The sequence below is a fragment of the Pistacia vera genome, unplaced genomic scaffold, assembly GCF_008641045.1.
Source record: "Pistacia vera cultivar Batoury unplaced genomic scaffold, PisVer_v2 Contig492, whole genome shotgun sequence".
Taxonomy (NCBI): domain Eukaryota; kingdom Viridiplantae; phylum Streptophyta; class Magnoliopsida; order Sapindales; family Anacardiaceae; genus Pistacia; species Pistacia vera.
The window spans coordinates 130496-150328 of NW_022196326.1; the positions used below are offsets into that span (position 1 = coordinate 130496).

Below are 19833 nucleotides of genomic sequence, written 5' to 3' on the forward strand. Positions count from 1 at the left end.
TCACACCAGTCTTTAACTCCTCCTAGCCATAAGACATGCAGGTTTTCTTACAAGGATTCTCTGAAACTACCAACTTATGATAGTCATTTTTTGTACTAGGGAGGAAGATCTCAGCTCTTGAGAATGGATTCAACAAGGAGAGGAAACAGGCTTTACTATAATCAACCCATCCTCAAATGAATCCTCCATAAGACATTGGCATCTCTATTTTCCATAGTTTAGTTTCCAATACACCCAAGCAATCTCTTGTTAGGCTAGTAGTACGGCCAGACATCACAAGCCATGGAAATCCACGGAATGGCTTCAAACGAATTAAGTCATACTCAAGTAATTTATCTCAAGAATATCTGGGAGAAGCCCTGACCAGTCTCTATTATTTTCTTATGCCCATAATGATTTTGGTATTTCCTATTCTTCATTTTTTTGATACCCATGAACCTGCATTATGTTATGCATCTTTCATGTTAAGACCCTTAGCTCTGAGTTTAAACTTTTAATTTAAACTGCCAATAAATCGATGGACTGTAAGATTAAGATAAAGATACAGCTGACATACTCATTTTGTATATTAAGTATGAGAATTATACGCATGCAGAGGTTGGTGCAGACGATTAAGAAATATAAGAAGATGACTGAGGATGGAGCAGCAGGGCCACATCTTGTGATTTTAGCTGCTTCAACTGTTCAACTCATTGATATTTGATGTTGCCACACCTTGACTGATCCTTTTTTCAATATTGGAATACGGTTGGCGACTGATGTAAATGAAAGGTTTTATTTCAGTTCATATTTCAAAATGTTATGACTCAATAAAAATTGAAACCGGAATGGACTGTTTCAGCCCATGTTGTTATTGTAATGACACTTGTGTGGTTTGCGCAGTTAAACATCTAGCTAGGAGGGCTTAAGATAGGATAAAGTCTAACTATAATAGTATATCAAATTGACGACGTAGAACAAATAAGATTGCGTTTGTTTTACTTTTTCAATCATATTGTACTATCTTATTTGTTTAAACAATAAAAATGAGTTTTTGTTTTAATATTTAAATAAAACAATTTTTAAAATCTTATTCTGCTAACTTTTTTTTTTTTTTACCGTTGCCTCTTTCATTATTTTTACCCACTCTCTCTGACATAACATAAGTAACATAACTGATTTGATATTTAAGCCTCACTTAAACTCCTTTATTTTTACATCTCAAAATCAATTAAGTTTAAATTTATTTTATTTTGTTTAAAACTAACATTTTTTAATTTATTTTATCTATTCTCTCATTACTTTTATCTGCTCGCTTTGGCAACTCTGAGGAATAATAAAACTAATATTATGTAGGTACAACGTGAATTTATGTCGTAATTGTTAATGGAATATAGGTGTATAAAGGATTTTAAAAATTGATTATTAGTAGTTTCGTATTATTAATTTAGATATGTATTAACGTTTTGTTTTTAAATGATATATTAATAACTTAAATTATTCTAGATAATTTGTTTTTAATTTAGTGATAAAAAATTACCAAACAACTATTTAATATTATTTAATTATAAATTGAAAAGTTTTAAAATCAAATAATAAAATGCAGGAAAATATTCTATCTTAAAATCATTTTTTAAAAAATATATCAAACAATTATCCACCAATTTATTTAATCATAGTATAATATTTAAATAATTTACTAAATACATTTTCAAATTCAAATCTATTTTATTAAATACTTAGTCAACTCAACTCAATTCTTTTTCGCGAAGTAAAAGCTTCTATTACCAACTCAACTCTCAAGTCTCAACTCAAAAAAACAGCGTGAGCCATGGCAGGGAGTGTACTATCTCGCTTCATCATTCTCGCCCCCAAAACTCGATTCCACTTCCCTTTCTCTTTCTCTAACCAAAACCCTATAACTTCATTCCCCTTTCCCCTAATCCAAAGATTTTTGAGCTCCTCTTCTGACCAACCCACCGCCAAGAAGAACATCAACACTAAAGTTAACTTTTCTCTATCCTCCGACTCAGAACAAGACGATGATGATTATGGAACTACCAAAACAATCGAAAAAACCAACCTTCCACCTCCTTATGATCCCTTCAACAAGAAGCCCGCTATCGAAGAGCCCGAAGACCCCAAAAACCTCCAAGAAATATTCCATAAAATGAGAACGGAAGGCCTCGTCAACAACGCCGTCAAGATGTTCGACGCTTTGTCCAAAGACGGACTCATCCACCAGGCCTTAGAGCTTTTCTCTCAAATCAAAGACAAAGGCCATATGCCTGACGTGGTGGCTCACACGGCCGTTGTTGAGGCCTACATGAATGCTGGTCAGAGCAAGGAGGGTGTGAAGGTATTCTTGCGGATGTTGGCCTGTGGGGTGGCGCCAAATGCTTACACTTACAGTGTTCTCATTAAGGGTCTGGCTGGTGATGCCAGATTGGATGATGCCCAGAAATATTTGATGGAACTGATGGCTAAGGGTATGCGCCCGAATGCCGGAACTTACACTGCCGTGTTTGAGGCGTTTGTGAAGGAACAGAAGGTGGAGGAGGCCAAGGAGCTTTTGGAGCAGATGAAGAGCAAGGGGTTTGTGGCTGATGAGAAGGCTGTGAAGGAAGCTCTCAACAATAAAAGGGGCCCTGCTTTCAGAGGAGTTATGGAAATTCTCTTTGGCAAGTAGGTTTTGAGCTTTTGTTTGTAATGTGCATGTTACAAATTTGTAATCTTCTTTTGAGGCATATTGTCTTCCTTTTAGCCCTTCAATTTTATTTTCGTCCTTTAATGGGTTATAACAAGGCGAAAAGGAAAGGCATTAGAATATTCATGATAAAATGATATTTAGGCAGAGTTGCAATCAAAATAAAATGGGTAATAGACTTGACAAATAATTGAAGTACAACAGAAACCACCACATGTGGTGGGGAAACATTCAAAACAATACAAAGATATTGATTCCCGTAACTATATTTAGACCTAATGCGTGGCCTAAGGCTGATATGAAACTAATATAAAGTAAAGCTTGGCAACAGCAGTAGTAACAGTAGCCTCCTCCATCCATTTCTGAAATCGGAAAGAACCTGTGAGCAGCGACATAGACCAGACCAGTCCTACTAATCAGTGCATTCTAGTGCTCTGCTCCCAGACAGCAACCTGTTGAAACAGGAACCTCCGATGTACAAAATTAGTAGTCTTGCGTGTTAGGACATTCTGATGCTCTGTGCCCGGTCCCACAGTTGAAACAAGAACCTCCAAATCTGCTATTCAGTTACAGATGTCATAGCAATAACTATTATATTTATACAATTATCTTGATTCATCAGATTTGTCAGATTTGTAAGGTTGGAGTTGGATACCTTAAATAAAAATAAAACCAGTTATAAACCATCTCCAATAATAGAAAAGAATGTTTTAAGGAGAAGTATAAGGTTATTGGTGGTAATAGAGCCCAAAAGAAATCCTAGAAGAAAAGGAAAAAATTGTTTCTTTATATTTTTCTATGTTGCCTCCTGCACATAAAAACAATATTCGAAAAGTTACCAACATTCATAACAAAAATTCATTAATGAGATGGGTTTATGGATGATGGTCTGATCACCTAAGCTTCGTTTGTTTCGCTTTTGGAAATACTATTATTAGTATTCCTAAAAAAGTTAAACAATAAAATGTAATTATTCCCAAAATATTATTCTATATTTTTCAATTTCTTTTAAACCTCCTAAATTTATTAATTTAACTAAACACTTCCAAATATTTTTTTTAGAAATTACAAAAACACTCTAGCCACCCTCCGGCGGTGGTGGCTGATTGTTCATATTTAATGGGTGGGTTGAGGGTGTTTTTGTTAACTTTTAATATTTTATTATAGCGGTGTTTAGTAAATAAACAAACATATGAGATATTTTTGTTAATTTCTAAATCCTACATCGTAATACCTACCCAATTTAACTTTTTTTAAAATATTATTTTAAAAACTATCAAAATAATGAACCAAACGGACCCCTAATATATGCTGATCATATTCATACATATCAGTGTATAGTGCACATTGTGGATAAGTTCATGTATAACATTACAATAGTATCATAAAAAGTTAAAAGACACCAAGTTAACTCCTTTGAGTTTATTATAATTAGAGAAATTCTCTTAAGATTTTGAAATAATAAAATTCCCCTTATTATTATTAATCCGCTAGAACACATATTTATAAATTAATGATATTTATTAAATTGCTCACATTCTATTATTTTAACCCTTATAATTTAATAGTATGGATTTTTATTATTTCATAAATCAGATTATTTTTATTATATCAAATATAATATAATATAGATATTTTCAATAATATAATTAGTGTGAAATCTTGTTAATATGATAACGAAATATTATTCATTTAAATTCTAAAAATAAAAAACAATATCCCTAAAATTTTTAAACAATATTTTCAAAATAAACAATATTTTTTTAATATAACTAAATAAAATCTAAACTTTAATAGCAAGATTTATTTAAATCTTACAATTTTATTATAAAAAAAATCCAATTGAATACTTATATAAATTGGTTTGTTTGGGTTGCATTTGTTTTGATAAACCGGATAATTTTGGATTTTGTAGAAAGCCACCACAAACCAAAAAGCACCTTAACGTGGATTTACATTTTTTATCTTCAGGGTGCTAAGTGAACAATTTTCGAAATCATGAAGGTGGTTCGGAAAGGCAAGATCGATACTTGATATTAGTTTACAATTTTGAAAACCTTAAAGGTTGTTTGTGAAATTTGTCAAAACATTTCTCTTTTTATTTGCATTTTGCAATGGCCTTACTTCGGTAAAATAAAAACGACCCACAAAAACCCTCTTCATACATGGCTTTGAGATCACCATTTCGTTCGTCTTCAATCTCTCAAAATCCATCTCTGAAAGTTAACGTTTTATTTTTGTTAGCTCACATACACAGCCTCACAAATTCAAGCTCCAAAAATAAAGTTTTGCATTCTTTCAAAAAACCCCTTGAACGATCTCCACTTGCTAAATTCCTTAAAGAAAATTGTCGATCAGGTAACTTTACTCTGAATGAAGCATTGTACTTTTTTTATTACATGATTAATTCGCGACCCATTTGTCCAATTTTATCATTCACTACTTTGTTTAGTGCACTGGCTAAGAAGAAGCATTATTATGAATTGATTTCGCTTTATAAGCGGTTGAATTCAACTGGGTTGTCTCCAGATTTAGTGTCTTTGACCGTTTTGATTAATTGCTTTTGTAATATTAAAAGGGTTTCTAATGGTTTTGCCGTTTTTGGAGGGATTTTGAAGAAGGGTTTCAGCACAGATGCTGTGACTTTTACTTGTTTGATTAAAGGTCTGTGCGTAGAGAGTAAGTTTAGGGGGTCGATGGAATTGTTTAAGAAAATGGTTGCTGTTGGTTTTAGGCCTACTGTGATTACTTATGGGACTTTGATTGATGGGTCGTGTAAAACAGGGAAGATAAATGTTGCCATTAAGTTACATGAAGAAATGACTAAGGGGAAGGAAGAATCTGGTGTTATTTGTATGCCAAATGTTGTTATTTATAATACTATGATTGATGGCCTTTGTAAGGATGGATTAATTGAGAAGGCAAGACAATTGTTTTTGGAAATGAAGGGTTTGGGAATTAGTGCAGACGCTGTCACTTATACCTCTTTAATTCATGGTTTGTGTTGTGTGGGTTATTGGGAGAATGATAAAAGTTTATTTGAGAAGTTTCTCGGCATGAAAACCTAGTGCCAGACGTTGTAACATATAGCATTTTCATCAATGTGTTTTGTAAATATGGACAACTAGAAAAGGCAAACGAGTTGTTGTTACATATGGAGGAAAAAGGTTGTGCTCCAAATGTATTCACATTTAATACTCTTATGTTCAGTTTCCTCAAGAATAATGAGATACCAAAAGTTGTTGAACTCCTTCATAAGATGGCAGAGCTTATGAGAGAAATGTTAGGCCAAATAAATGTACAATGTCCTTAGTCATGCAGTCACTAATGAAGGACAAAAAATATCGTGAATATTTGAGCCTGCTTCCTTCATTTCCTATCCAAAAGCCAATTTGAAGTTTTCATGATAAAAATTTATTGAGTGGTTCACCTTTTCAGAGCAGTATCCTTGTCAGGAGTGACAGCATTGAAATATGAAACTGCAAAAGCTTCAGTCAGCTGCGGAAAGACAATATCTATCTTTATGGTACGAAGAATGCAGTTGACATGACAACATTGCTGTCAAGAGAAATATGTTGTGCCGTCACACGTGCAGTTGCTTTAACGATGATCCATGAAGATTTGGTTGATATGGGATTTCAAACTGTCAGTGGAATCTATGAAGCAGCATGGTCTAAAATGGACTTGGGTAAGATACCCTTTTTCTTATGTAACGGTGTTACCTTTTTAAACCTTGAAGGACAAGGTCTAGTGCTAGCCATTTGCAATTAATAGGCTGTTAACTTTGCTATAAGTCTGTTTTTTAGATCTAAATCAGTTTGAAATGTTTATAGATTTCATTGCATCATTGGTTTTGTCAGTTGATTAAAATTTATTGCAGACATAAATTGGTGGATGTGCCGATTAACCATTTATTTGTAGATTCTTGGTGGTGAGAATTGTTGGACAAAACTCCGGTAGTAATGATGTCTAATAGATAGTATTTTTGCTCTTCAGGTTACTGCCATTAGGATATATTCTTCCAATTCCAATAGGACATTATCCATTCTGCATAATTTACACTGCTAATTATCTGCTTCAGAACTATTTGTTCCTGATTTAATGACATATTGTTGTTTCCTGTAGTTACTGTTACCAAACTCCAGAAGCTTGGACTACGGATGATGGTCTAAGAGCACTATGTCACATGCGTCCGATGGCCGTATGGGCAATGCAATGGGGTGTAAGAAGCCCAAAACCTTCAAAATTGAGATGAAACCAGAAGCGAATGAAGAATCTATGTATAGATATCATGTCGGGGTCTGTGAAGTTGCTTACCTTCTAAAGGTACCAGATGACAAAGCGTATAAAGGTCTTTTACAGCCATTGTTTGATTACACTTGCTAGAAAAAGTTTCTGTAATTGATTGGTTCCTGTAATTTATTACTGTCATCAAATTTTGTGTATAGCAAGAGATTCATTAGAGAGAACCGGAATATTGGTGCATACTGCAGTGGGTGTAAGAAAACTATTATGAAATGTTATGTAAATTATATTATTCTACTGGTGACTTTTTTTAGTTTTCCAGTTCTTGTGAGATATTGAATATGTCACTATTATTAAATTTTTTGAAAAACAAATAGATAAAAATCATTATAAATTGATTCCAAAATTCATTTCTTTAAATCTATAAAATTTATCAAAAACGAAAAAAAGATTATGCATTTAATCACTAGTACAAATGGGTTGGCTTGTGTTGCATTTTGGTTTAACTAGAACTTCTTTCATTCTAGCTTGGGTAAGAAACAACTCAAACATGACGGCCTAGGCCTCATGTTGATGTATTGACACATTGCCATCGGAAGATAGATTAAAATCCACCCAAGCATTTGATATCGATGGTGTCTTTTCTAGTATTGACATTTTATGGATGACGTGGTGATCATGTAATTTATAGATACTTTTTTTTCTTTTTTGTTATGTATAACATAGAATAGAGCGAGAATAGGTTCAAAACTAAAATCCTTCTTTCATAATTGAAAGAATAATTTTCCTGTCAGTGATTGGGACTCCTTGACTTTTATCTTTGGAAGAGTGAAAGACAGGTCTTTGGAAGAGTAAACAAAAACTTGAGTGTGCTTCTGAAAATCTGTTGGAAGAAAATATTAAACCTTTGTTTATGGTGTCTCTCTTTCTTGGCTACTCTGATTTTATTACTCTTTTTTATGACAATAATATTATACTTACAAATGTTTTTCATACAAAGTGAGATGGCAAAAAATGAATGGAAGAGTAAAATAAAAAGTCAAACTCATTAAATTCACTCTTCCATTCATTTTTTGTCACATCACTTTATATGAAGATCTTTGTAAAATTTCTTTATAAGTATAGTATTACTCTTTTTATGGTCTTCAAAGTGTTTTCTCTAATATTTCTGTGGTATCTCGATCTCTCTAAGCCTGTTACGCTTCTTCTCAAACTCGAAGATTGAGTCCTTGTGACACAGAAAAAGGAAAAGAAAATAACATGTCAGCCATCAGCATATTAAGCTAAACTACCTCTCAACTTGAATTTCTCATCTCTTATTAGTCAGCTTTTCCAAGGAATGATAAATAAGAGCAACAATGATTTCTATGCTTTGGTAATTTGGTTCAATCTTTCATGCCTGGTGGAGTTGAAGGCTTCAAAACCATATCTAATTATGCCCCAGTTTAGAAACACTAAGCAGAGCAATCGGACATGATTTTATGATGTTTTGTACCTTTGACTCGGTGGATAAAAATTTTTTAGAGGAACTCACTCTTCCTATTATTTGATTATTTCCATGGTGAAGGGTAATGTTATTTCAACTCCAGCTATGAATGGCATTATTCTTCAAGAGATTACCCGAAAAAGCATTGTCGAAATTAAAAACAAAAAAATCGAAAAGAAAAATGTCACAAGTGTATTCACCATGACTTTTCTCCAATCATTCTTGTTGTGCACAAGTATAGTATACTAATTAATCAAAGTGGTTCTTATTGTAAGAGAGAGCATCAAGTTCTTCGAGAATCTCACGATTCTAATTCCAAAGTAATGGCTGATGTAAATGACATGTAATACTGCATAAGATAATAATGATAAAATTTTTTGGATACAACTTGAAAAGTATGGTGTTAGTCTCAAATTAGCTTTGCGATCTCCGTTCTGAAGTTATCCCAAGAGGCATCAATGCTATTCCATGAATCAAGAGTTGTGATAAGCAATAAGCAACGATTAATCGATTTTCAACCCCATAGGATTTAATAGAATTTAGAATTGCTCAGTTTTGTTTTGATTGCACATCAAGAGAATGAAACAGTTTGGTCTTTTTTTATCTATTTTCATCGCTGAGCAGAATATAAAGACACAGTGTCCTATTATCGTGCGGCTACAAATATCCAAATATCATTCCTGATACCCCCCCTACAAATATCCAAAATCTTCATTCCTGATACCCCGTATATAGTTCGAAATCTATAGGAATATCTTCAAACCAATCATCTCCACTGCTTTTCGAAAACCTATTTTGAGTACTAGAACTTCGACCAACACCCTTATATCCATCCTCATCATCGCTGCTCCAACCACCATGAGATGCTCTAAAACTTCTCTCGTCCCTGGAACCTCCTAGGGAAAACCTATCCCTGTTAGAGAATCTACCATAATTATCACTTGAAGGCCCATCATCCTGCAAGGGAGGCAACTGCAGAAACAATTAACAAAGGATATGATAAATTCACATGTCACTAGGATGAATACAAGGACAGATTAAAGAAAATGAGAAAAAAGCAAACAAAGAAACAAAAACTGAGTGTTTGGTACATAAAACTATCGCCATAGCAATCAGATCATTGTAAGTTCAGGTTACCAGCAGACTACTGCAACTAATAATTAAATGTAACAAGCAGAAGAAAAAGAGAAATGGAAGAGAAAAAAAATCTATTAACAAGCACAGTCAAAATTGTTTTGAGGCATATATGGCGAAAATGTATATATGAAGATTTGAAAGATTTCATCAGATCTGTATGCAACCTGTACTTCTGATTCTGAGAGGACCGAGGACAAAGGAATAGTTCAAGAAAAATATTGCAGACAGCATAGCTCATAAAACGGAAACCACCCATGTAAAATTCATGATAAGTTATGTTCAGAATGACCAGAAGTGAGATTTGGAAAATGCAAAGGTTCACAATGGAGAGGGGCGCTGGTACTATACCTGCTCATGGCTTATAAGAGAGCGGGAAGAATTCTCACTCAACAGAGCTAGTGCAGCAGCAATAGCATCTGTTCCTTGTTCGTCAGTCGACTTTTGGGCAGTAGGAATGTAAAACTCTATAGACTCAGGATGAACTACTCCATTAGGAGTAGCAACTACTTGCTCGGCTGATGATTCTAAAACCCTTCCAAAAGCTGGGGCACTAAGAAACTCAAACTTGCACCCGACATCATGCTCAAGGGATCTAACTGTTTTCCTTTGGCTATTAGTAAACATCAGAATAACATTACCTTCCTTCCCTGCACGCCCAGTACGACCCGAGCGATGAACAAAAGTTTCTGGACCATTTGGAAGTTCATAGTGGATAACCTAAAAAAGGTTGAAGAAAAACACATATTCTCAATCACGGAAAATCATAATGTGGACTTAAATGTTAGCCTCAGGAATAAAGGGAAATAACTAGCAATCCATGCACTGTAAGATCTTAAGACCTACATGGCAGAACACAGAACTAACAGTTGTGAAGCTAAGAAACACAAAAACTACACATGATAGCTGGTAAATTATTTTCAAGACGCTTAAGGATAACTCAATTTGTTTATACTTGTATGTATTAATGCAGTAAGATGTTCAAATTAATGAACGTACTAAATCAACATTGGGGATATCAAGCCCACGAGCTGCAACATCAGTGGCAACAAGAACAGTGAATTTTCCTTGTCGGAAACCATTTAATGTTCTCTCCCTCTGGTGCTGAGATTTATCTCCATGCAATGCCTCAGAAGCTATACTCTTTGTCAAAACCCTTGAGACTTCATCAGCATCTCGTTTCGTCCGTGTAAATACAATGGTCTTCCCACCCTTTGCAGATCCCTATACAAAAAGAAGTCAATCTAGCAATTTTCTTTCATATCAACAAAATCATCTTGAAATTTGCACTGGATCATAGTCTCTCAGATTAGATATCATTTATCCTGGATATGCTCTTCAATGTACACGAAACTAATTCCAGCACCAATTTATTAAATTGACATCTCATATATTGCAAGCTAACAAAAAATGAAAGAATCACTTGTTTATTTTTTTTCTATGTTGCCTTTTGCACATAAGCACAATCTTCAAAAAGTTACTAACACAAAGTGAGGTCTGGAACCTATACCGTTACAAGATCACTAAGAATGGTTCGCTTTGAGGTTGCAGTGGTTGATATAGCATAAAGTTTGATCCCTTCTGCAAGCTTTTCATCTCCGTCACCAACCTGTACAAAAAGGAAAGGAATATAAAAATAACACATAGTTCATTAACTAACTTAGAAAATAATTGGATTTAACAAATTCCAGATTTTGCAAACATGATATACAGACTTTGCAGTTAATGCAAAGAAATACATACTATGAAATGGAAGAAAGGAAAATACCCGTACCAAATCAATATTGAGAGGATTATCCAAATACTTTCTAGACAATTTCTTGACCCAAGCAGGCATGGTTGCAGAGAAAAGCATGCTCTGTCGCTTAGGTGGAATATTTTCCAAAATAACTTCTACATCTTCCTCAAATCCAACAGCAAGCATCTGATCAGCTTCATCAATAACCAAAAACTCAATTTTCCCCAATTTGAGGGCGTTACTTTCAATAAGGTCGATGATTCTACCAGGAGTTCCAACGACCACATCCACCCCACGGGCAAGAGCATTCTGTTGAGGGTAGTATGGAACTCCTCCATAAACACAAACAGTGTTCAAATAAGGTGCAGACTCTCTAAGTTCTTTCTCTACTTGCTTGGCCATCTCGCGAGTAGGTGCAAGAACCAAAACTTTAGGAAGTTGACCCCGCCTGATAAAAGAAAGAAATGCTAAGTTGAGGCAATGAATGAAAGATATGATATTAATAAAGAAAAGAGCACCGTACCTGAAAGAAGGAGCTTTATCAGCTTCTTCAGTAAGACGTTTAAGTATCGGGATACCAAAGGCTAATGTCTTCCCTGTTCCAGTCTTTGCACGAGCAATCAAATCTTTACCTTGTAGCGCCGGTACTAAAACAGCTCTCTAAATTACCCACCACCACAACAACAACAGATAAATTAGAAAGAGAAAGCTGACAAGTATGAAAAACTCATTATCAAAAACTAAGTTGCTATTCAAAAGTGTGAGTTATATCTCACTGTATTCAATATCTGAAAATGTGTTTGACATAGAATTCAAAAATTATTTACAGAGTTAAAAACTGTACTTATTTTACACTAACCTTTTAGGGTTCCATTAGAAAATTGTAAGTTAAAAACTACAAGAACCGTTTAAAAACTCTCTTTTTTTAATCCTTCTGATTTTACACTAAATTGTTTCTGAAGACTTTCAAACAAATTACATTTTCATAAAATTTCTTGTATCCTCATTTATGAAAACAAAAATCTGTATTTAAATTCCACATAGACAGACCTAAACAATTCGAAGATGAATAGAAAGGCAAGTGTACTAGTAGAGTACCTGAATGGGGAAAAGCTGAGTAATGCCACGCTTCTCAAGAGTACCAACGAGACGGTCAGGTAAACCTAGCTTAGAAATGGCGAGTTCATCATCGTCCGTACTAACGTTCTCAGACTCATAATCCTCATCAAGAGAGTCGGAATTGTCAGAGAAGTCACCGAGTCCTTTGAACGCTTCTTCACTGAGGACGTTGTTAGGAGTAGCTATGGCCGAAGGAACAAAGCTGAGGCCACTGCTCTTAAGAACTAGAGGCTTATTGTTCGAAGCTATCAAAGCATTGAAGTGAGACTTGTCGGCCAACGGTAAAGAGCGAAACAAAGACGAGGTCGTAGCTCGTTTAGCGGAGACCTCCAAGAAGAGAGTGGAAGATACTCCGAGTATAGAGGACATTTTGAAGTAAAATAAGTGAGTAGAATTAGAAGATAAAAGAAAGAAATGAAGAAGGCGGCGAAGAAGAAGAAGAAGTTGAGAGATAAGGCCAGTCTTCTGAAAATGAATGGCCTTTCACCCCTCCACTCCACCTCTTCCGAATCAGGTATATATATATATATATACTCACAACAGTAGGATAGGTATTAGACAGGTATTTATTCTCGGGTCTTTCCTCATGTTATCACACCGGATTCGGGTTTACCGGTTTTTACCGATTCTTCTAGTATTAACGTTCTCAATTGACATTATCAATTTAGCACGTCAAGCATTAGAATAATATTAAAATATCACAAACAAACTGAAACAAAAACAAATATAATTTGAATACAAGAAACTACCAAATGTTCAACATTCGGGCTCATCCAACTAGTCGAGAACTGCCGAGAAGATCCATGAGTGTCGATCCTAATCTCATCTACACCGTTACAGGCAATCGGGAGCACATCCGCTCATGGTGGTGTCGATGAAGGCTGAAAAGTCGGAAATGGGGCTAGTCATGGCGAAGAGGATGTAACCGATAATGAGATGATGCGAAGAAGGAGTGGAAACGACCAACGGACAGCTCGAAATGCGAACAGCCGCAACTCGTCGGAATACGTTAGTTTTCTTATGGGTCTTCCGGCAAATGGTGGCGGAAATAGGATCCGAAGGTACCGATGGAAAGCTCACGAGCTGGGGAGTCTATATATGTGGCTGGGAAGTCAAGACAACTCTGGAAAAGGAGCAAAACACGCCGAGAAGTCGAAGAGTCGTTGGATCAAGGTGATGGATATTGCAGAAAAAAGGGCAAATCGATGGCATAAATGTGAAGGGAAGCTGAGGGGGTGACGGCCGGCACAAAAGGATCTCAATTGACGCTGAAAATGGTGCAAACTCCGATGGAAGGCGAAGAGTTGTTGCGTGGAAATGGTGATGACGTGGACGACCGGTCGACGTGAAAGTCTTTGGAAACGAGCTGAACGGTCACCGACCTGGAGATGAAACTTCATCTATCGATGACCGAAATCCGGTGAAGAGTTGTGGTTTGGCGGCTGGCTGCATTCCACAACCTTTGGCTTTCTTTTTATAGCGAGGATGGGAATTATTTTTTAGTCCCTGCACAAATAAAAAGTGACAAAATCAACCCCAAGTGTTTATGACAATTTGACCCCTGAATAGCATAAATGAGACAAAACCAACTCTAATTAACAAATCACACCCTAATATCAATTTACACAATCTCAAAATTCATTCCAAACATGCACAAATTATAAAGAAAAATTAAAATGTGATTTTTCATAAATAATTTTGTAAATTCTTTAAGTGCCTCACTATGATTTCATTATTTAGCACAAAAGGGTCTTTTTATCATCTTAATAATTCAGGAAAGATTTGCATGAAAGAAATTCATACTACTCACAACTCTCATTTTTCTAACTTTCATCCCTTTTATTTTACTTTCTTCACTTTATCTTTCCTGAATTATTATTGAATAGCACCACTAAATTATAACACATTATCAGCACGAAGAGTTTAACAAGTGTAACGGTGCACGCCTACTGAAAGTACGTATTTTCAACCCTACAAATGTTATTTAATCCATGTTTCCGCCTTTATGGCTAAATTTATTTATTATTTTTAAATTCCGTGTATTTTCAATCCCACATGTGTTCTTAATCTCTGTTTCCGCCTTTATGGTCAGATTTATTCATTATTATTAAATTCTGCCTCTATGGTCGGATTTATTTATTACTGTTAAATTCTACCCTATGGTCGGATCTATTTATTATTGTTAAATTCCACCTCTATGGCTGGATATATTTATTATTGTAGAATATCGCCTTCATGGTCAGATCTATTTATTCTTGTTAAGCACAACCTTTGTGGTTAGATTTGTTTTTATTGTATTTTCGATAACCAATGTTAGCAATTGTGCTTCCATATTATATTTGATAAATGAACTTGAAATTTCATAAATAAATATCATTTTAAAACTTGAAGTTCTAAATACTAATTACAAACATGAAGTTTGTAAAACAGAGACAAAAATTGGACCTAAAGTTTCATATCATGAAGATGAAGTTCTATAAACATCCTGACTAATGTAAAAAAAAAAAATTTAAGGATGGACTTCAAAACTGAAACATCGATATCCAGTAATGGTGGAGACATTTGTATAGTAGACAATGCAACAATGTACACCATCCTTTGAGATGGAAAATATTTCTCAGGTTTGACCTTTACTGAGGCTAAAATAAATACCATATTAGGATTTGCAAACATAATTGAAGGCTTTGGAAAAGCAACACTCGTGTTACCATGCGGAATTAAATTAAGTATCCATGATGCTTTATATTCTAGTAAATCCAGAATAAATTTGCTTAGTTTCAAAGATATACAACTCAATAGATACCACATTGAAACTTTCAGTGAAAATGATGAAGAGTTTCTATGCATCACTGCTCATATTTTATGCCAGAAGCATGTACTTGAGAAACTCTTTGCTTTCTCATCATTACACATTCCTGAAGAATTTTGAAGTCTATGTAGTTATGAACCAGAAGTTCATTGATCCTAAACTTTTTAAAATTTGGCATGACCGTCGGGTCACCTAGGATCTACTATGATGTGTAGGATCATAGAAAACTCACATAGGCACCCATTAAAGAACCTGAAGATTTTGTCACCTAATGAGAGTGCTTGTATTGCTTGCTCACAAGGCAAATTGGCACTTAAGTCATCCATCACTAAAGTTGGTGTAGAATCCCCATCATTTTTACAAAGAATTCAAGAGGACATATGTAGACCTATTCATCCACCAAGTGGGCCTTTCCGTTACTTTATGGTACTGATTGACACATTGGCACGATGGTCACATGTTTGTCTACTATCTACTTGTAATGTTGCCTTTGCTAGATTGTTGGCACAAATTATTAAATTACGGGCACATTTTCCAAATTACCCAATTGAAGCAATCTGTCTATACAATGCTAGTGAGTTTACCTCAAAGACATTTGATGACTATTGTACAACAATGGGAATTGATGTTGAACACCCAGTACCACATGTACATACCTAGAATAGTATGGCAAAATCATTTATAAAGTGTATCCAGTTAATTGCAAGAACTTTGCTATTACATACATAATTATTGACTTTTGCCTAGGCTTATGCTATTTTACATGCTACGACGTTAATTCGCCTAAGACCCACTGCAAATCATCAATACTCTCCAACATAGCTTGCATTTGGACATCAGCCTAATATATCCCATTTAAGAAATTTTGGTTGTGCTGTACAAGTTCCAATTACACCCCCTCAACACACCAAATTGGGACCCCAAAATCGTTTGAGAATATATGTTGGCTATGATAGGCAATCTGCTTACCACACGTTTTGCAAATTACCATTTTGATGAGATGACATTCCCATCTTTAGGGAAAAAGATAAAGCCTCCTAAAGTAAGGCTTGAACTTTCCTGAAAAGTGAATTTTATATCTCATATAGATCCTCGCACATCTCAATCTGAAATTGAAGTGCAAAGAATAACACATTTGCAAAATATTGTCAACCAAATGACTGATGCAATTACAGATATAGCAAAAATAACGAGATCATACATTCGTGTTGTCAATACACCAGCAAGGATTGATGTTACCAATAAACAATCCATACGAGCAGCGATCAATTCATCTATTACATGCCAGAAGTGTGGTAGTCTGATTGGAGTCAAGGATACTGTTCCTAGTAAACAAAAGGCACAAAATCAAATGGGTGCCAATATTGACAATAATGGAACAATTGACGATTCCACACCTTCTAAACCAACTCTAGAAGAGTTAACAATCCCTGAACGGACACAAACCCCTAAAGAGGAACAAATCCCCGAAGGAATGCAAGAACATAGAAATGAAGAAATTTCTATAAACTATGCTCATAGTAAAGAAATGCGGAATCGTGAAACAACTATTGTCGATAACATATTTTCATACGCAGTAGCTACTGAAATTATGAATGAAGAGTTTAAGCCACGTTCTGTTGATGAATGTTAAAAGAGACATGATTGGCCAAATGGGAAGAGGCAATTCAAGCAGAATTAACCTTCCTAGCTAAGCGTAATGTGTTTGGACCTATAGTCCAAACACTTGAAAACATGAAATTCATAGGGTATAAGTGGGTATTCACAAGGAAACGAAATGAGAAAAATGAGGTTGCTAGGTATAAGACCAAACTCGTGGCTTAAGGTTTCCTACAGAGACTCGGAATTGACTTTGAAGAGACGTATTCACTAGTGATGGATGCTATCACATTTCGGTACTTGATTAGTATATTAGTTTTAGAAGGATTTGATATGTGCCTCATGGACGTTGTCACTGTGTATTTGTATGGTACACTGGATACTGATATCTATATGAAAATCCCTGAATGATTAAAGGTGCCATAAGTAAATAAAAGGAACATGTATTCAATAAAATTGCAAAGATTGTTATATGGATTGAAACAATCAGGACGAATATGGCGTAATCGTCTTAATGAGTATCTGCTAAATGAAGGATACATCAATGATCCTGTATGCCCGTGTGTCTTTATAAAGAGGTCAGAATCACGATTTGCAATTGTGGCAGTATATGTCGATGACATCAACTTAATGGAGATTCTTGAAGAGGTCACAAAAGCTGCTGAGTACTTAAAAAGAGAATTTGAAATGAAGGATCTAGGGAAAACAAAGCATTGTCTCGGTCTGCAGATCGAGCATTGTTCAAATGGAATTTTGCTCCGTCAATCAAATTATACTGCAAAAATCCTTTAGCCATTTAATATGGATAAATTTCATTCCTTAAGTACCCCAATGGTAGTTTGGTCTCTTGATCCTAAAAGGGATCCATTTCGTCCTAAAGAATACGACAAAAAGATACTTGGTCTTGAAGTACTGTATCTAAATGCAATAGGTGCATTATTATGTTTGGCACAATGTACGAGATCAGACATAGCATTTGCAATGAATCTATTGGCAAGATTTAGCTTTGCACCAACTCGCCGACATTGGCATGGGATCAAACATGTCTTTCATTACCTAAGTGAAACAAAAGACTTAGGATTATTTTATCCAAGGAAGCCTGATAATAATCCTAAATTAGTTGGTTATACAGATGTTGGGTACATTTTTTTATCCTCACAAAGCCCGCTAGCTGACGACATATGTTTTCACTTATAATGGTACTGCAATATCATAGCGCTCTACAAAACAAGCATTGGTTGCCACTTCCTCCAACCACTTCAAGATTCTTGCACTTCACGAAGCTAGTCGAAATGCGTATGGTTAAGATCTGTCATCCATCATATTGAAAGTACATGAAATTGTCATGTACCTCATATGCTCTCACAATTATAAATGAAGACAATGCAACATGTATTGCTCAAGTCAACGGAGGATATATCAAAGGAGACAGAACCAAGCATAATTCACCAAAGTTGTTTTACACACATGAACTCCAGCAAAATCAAGAGATTGATGTCAAACAAATACGCTCCAATGATAATGTTGCATATTTATTCACTAAAGCCTTACTGACATCAGCATTTGAAAAGTTAGTGTATAACATCGGTATGCGACGGCTTAATAAGTTACCAAATTAATTCTACCATTATGAGGAGGAGCATCAATTAGGGGGAATTTTTTTTTTTTTTAAGAAAAGTTTATTGTACTGTTTGTTATATTAGACATATGTGCATTGCACTCAATTTTCCTTGATCAAGTTTTGTCTCATTGGGTTTTCCTGACAAGGTTTTAATAAGAGAGTATGAAGTACGTCCATCTTCATGTTATAGTTTCATTATAGAGTTGTATTTCTTTACTTAAATCTTTTTTCCCACTTGGTTTTTCTTAAGTAAGGTTAAATACAATCATTTGTAAATAGTGGATGTCCAAGAGGGAGTGTTATAAAAGGTGAACCTCTACCATTTACCTAATGGTGGAGGAAACCTTATGGCGGTTGGGCGGTGGGTGGGGGTGTGTGGTGTAAGGGTTTAGGGTAATAATCCTAGATTTGCATGAAAGAAATCCATACTACTCACAACTCTCAATTCTCTCACTTTCATCCCTTTTATTTTACTTTCTTCACTTTATCTTTCTTGAATTATTGCTAAATAGCACCACTAAATTATACCATAAAATAATTTTTTCACCGTTTATAACAATAGTAGAAGCAATATGAATAAAATTATTTAATTAAAACTAATATGTATTGGGTCAGACCTATAAGGCCCATAATAATAGTGAAACTGCATATGGGGTTAAGAGCCCATAAGCCCATTTTTGAGTAACAAGAGAGGATTCAAATGAAGAACTGATGAACATATTTATAGAGAAGAGAAAGGAGAAAGTGAAAGTAAAAGTAAAACTGATTTTATATTTGAATCGTACCGAGTTTCTGATTTAAGAATTCAGGTCAGGAACTTTGGGCATTTGAGAATTTTATTATTTAAATTCTATTTTTAAGAACCATATGTTAAGTGGAGATCGTTTTGATAATAACTTCTATTTCTTTTTACTCCGTTGGAAAAAAAATTAGGCTAGTTCTATGAATCAACGTTGTAATAAGCAATAAGTCTATTTTCATCGCTCGGTAGAATATAAAGACACATAAACTCTTATTATTCTGTGGCTACAAATATCCATATCTTGATTGCTAATACCCGATGTATAGTTCGAAATGTATATGAACAATAATCAATTTTAGCTCCAATGGTTTGTAGAGGAACTCTACCTTCATTATCCATTCGACGCGAGCAATTTATTTTCTGTTGATATGCCTTGCAATTTGTACTTGAATTCCTTCTGTAATTGCATATTCTGTTAGCTCAATAGCTTTTTTCATTACTTTGCGAAAAGAAACTCTATTCATTAATTTTGCCACTATAAATTCTATAAGAATATTATGGTATCCATACAGATTTGAAATTCTTGTAATAGCAATGTAAAATATGCATTTTTAGCCTAGTCTCTTACTAGATTTTTTCCTATATACCATTTGG

The 19833-nt window shown here is 34.8% G+C and overlaps 3 protein-coding genes across 4 annotated transcripts; 2 read left to right on the plus strand and 1 right to left on the minus strand.

The window, feature by feature from the left end:
* Nucleotides 1–1759: 1759 nt before the first annotated feature.
* Nucleotides 1760–2795, plus strand: LOC116105112 (pentatricopeptide repeat-containing protein At4g38150-like). Its single transcript, XM_031391535.1, has one exon. The coding sequence runs from the start codon at nt 1811–1813 to the stop codon at nt 2666–2668; it is 858 nt and encodes a 285-aa protein (XP_031247395.1). The 5' UTR covers nt 1760–1810; the 3' UTR covers nt 2669–2795.
* A 2035-nt stretch (nt 2796–4830) lies between these two features.
* On the plus strand, nt 4831–7228 carry LOC116105104 (pentatricopeptide repeat-containing protein At1g12775, mitochondrial-like). Its single transcript, XM_031391525.1, has 2 exons — nt 4831–6374; nt 6812–7228. Exon 1 carries the CDS (start codon nt 4852–4854, stop codon nt 5752–5754), a length of 903 nt encoding a protein of 300 aa, XP_031247385.1. The 5' UTR covers nt 4831–4851; the 3' UTR covers nt 5755–6374; nt 6812–7228.
* A 1692-nt stretch (nt 7229–8920) lies between these two features.
* Nucleotides 8921–12922, minus strand: LOC116105102 (DEAD-box ATP-dependent RNA helicase 3, chloroplastic). 2 transcript variants are annotated; one of them, XM_031391522.1, is made up of 7 exons: nt 12388–12922; nt 11813–11949; nt 11326–11737; nt 11062–11160; nt 10551–10775; nt 9903–10271; nt 8921–9389 (listed from the first exon to the last, which is right to left on the minus strand). In XM_031391522.1, exons 1-7 carry the CDS (start codon nt 12775–12777, stop codon nt 9129–9131), a joined length of 1893 nt encoding a protein of 630 aa, XP_031247382.1. In that variant the 5' UTR covers nt 12778–12922; the 3' UTR covers nt 8921–9128. The 2 variants fall into 2 exon arrangements, with proteins under 2 accessions (XP_031247382.1, XP_031247384.1); XM_031391524.1 differs by having other exon boundaries at nt 9196–9330.
* Between the last annotated feature and the right edge of the window lie 6911 nt (nt 12923–19833).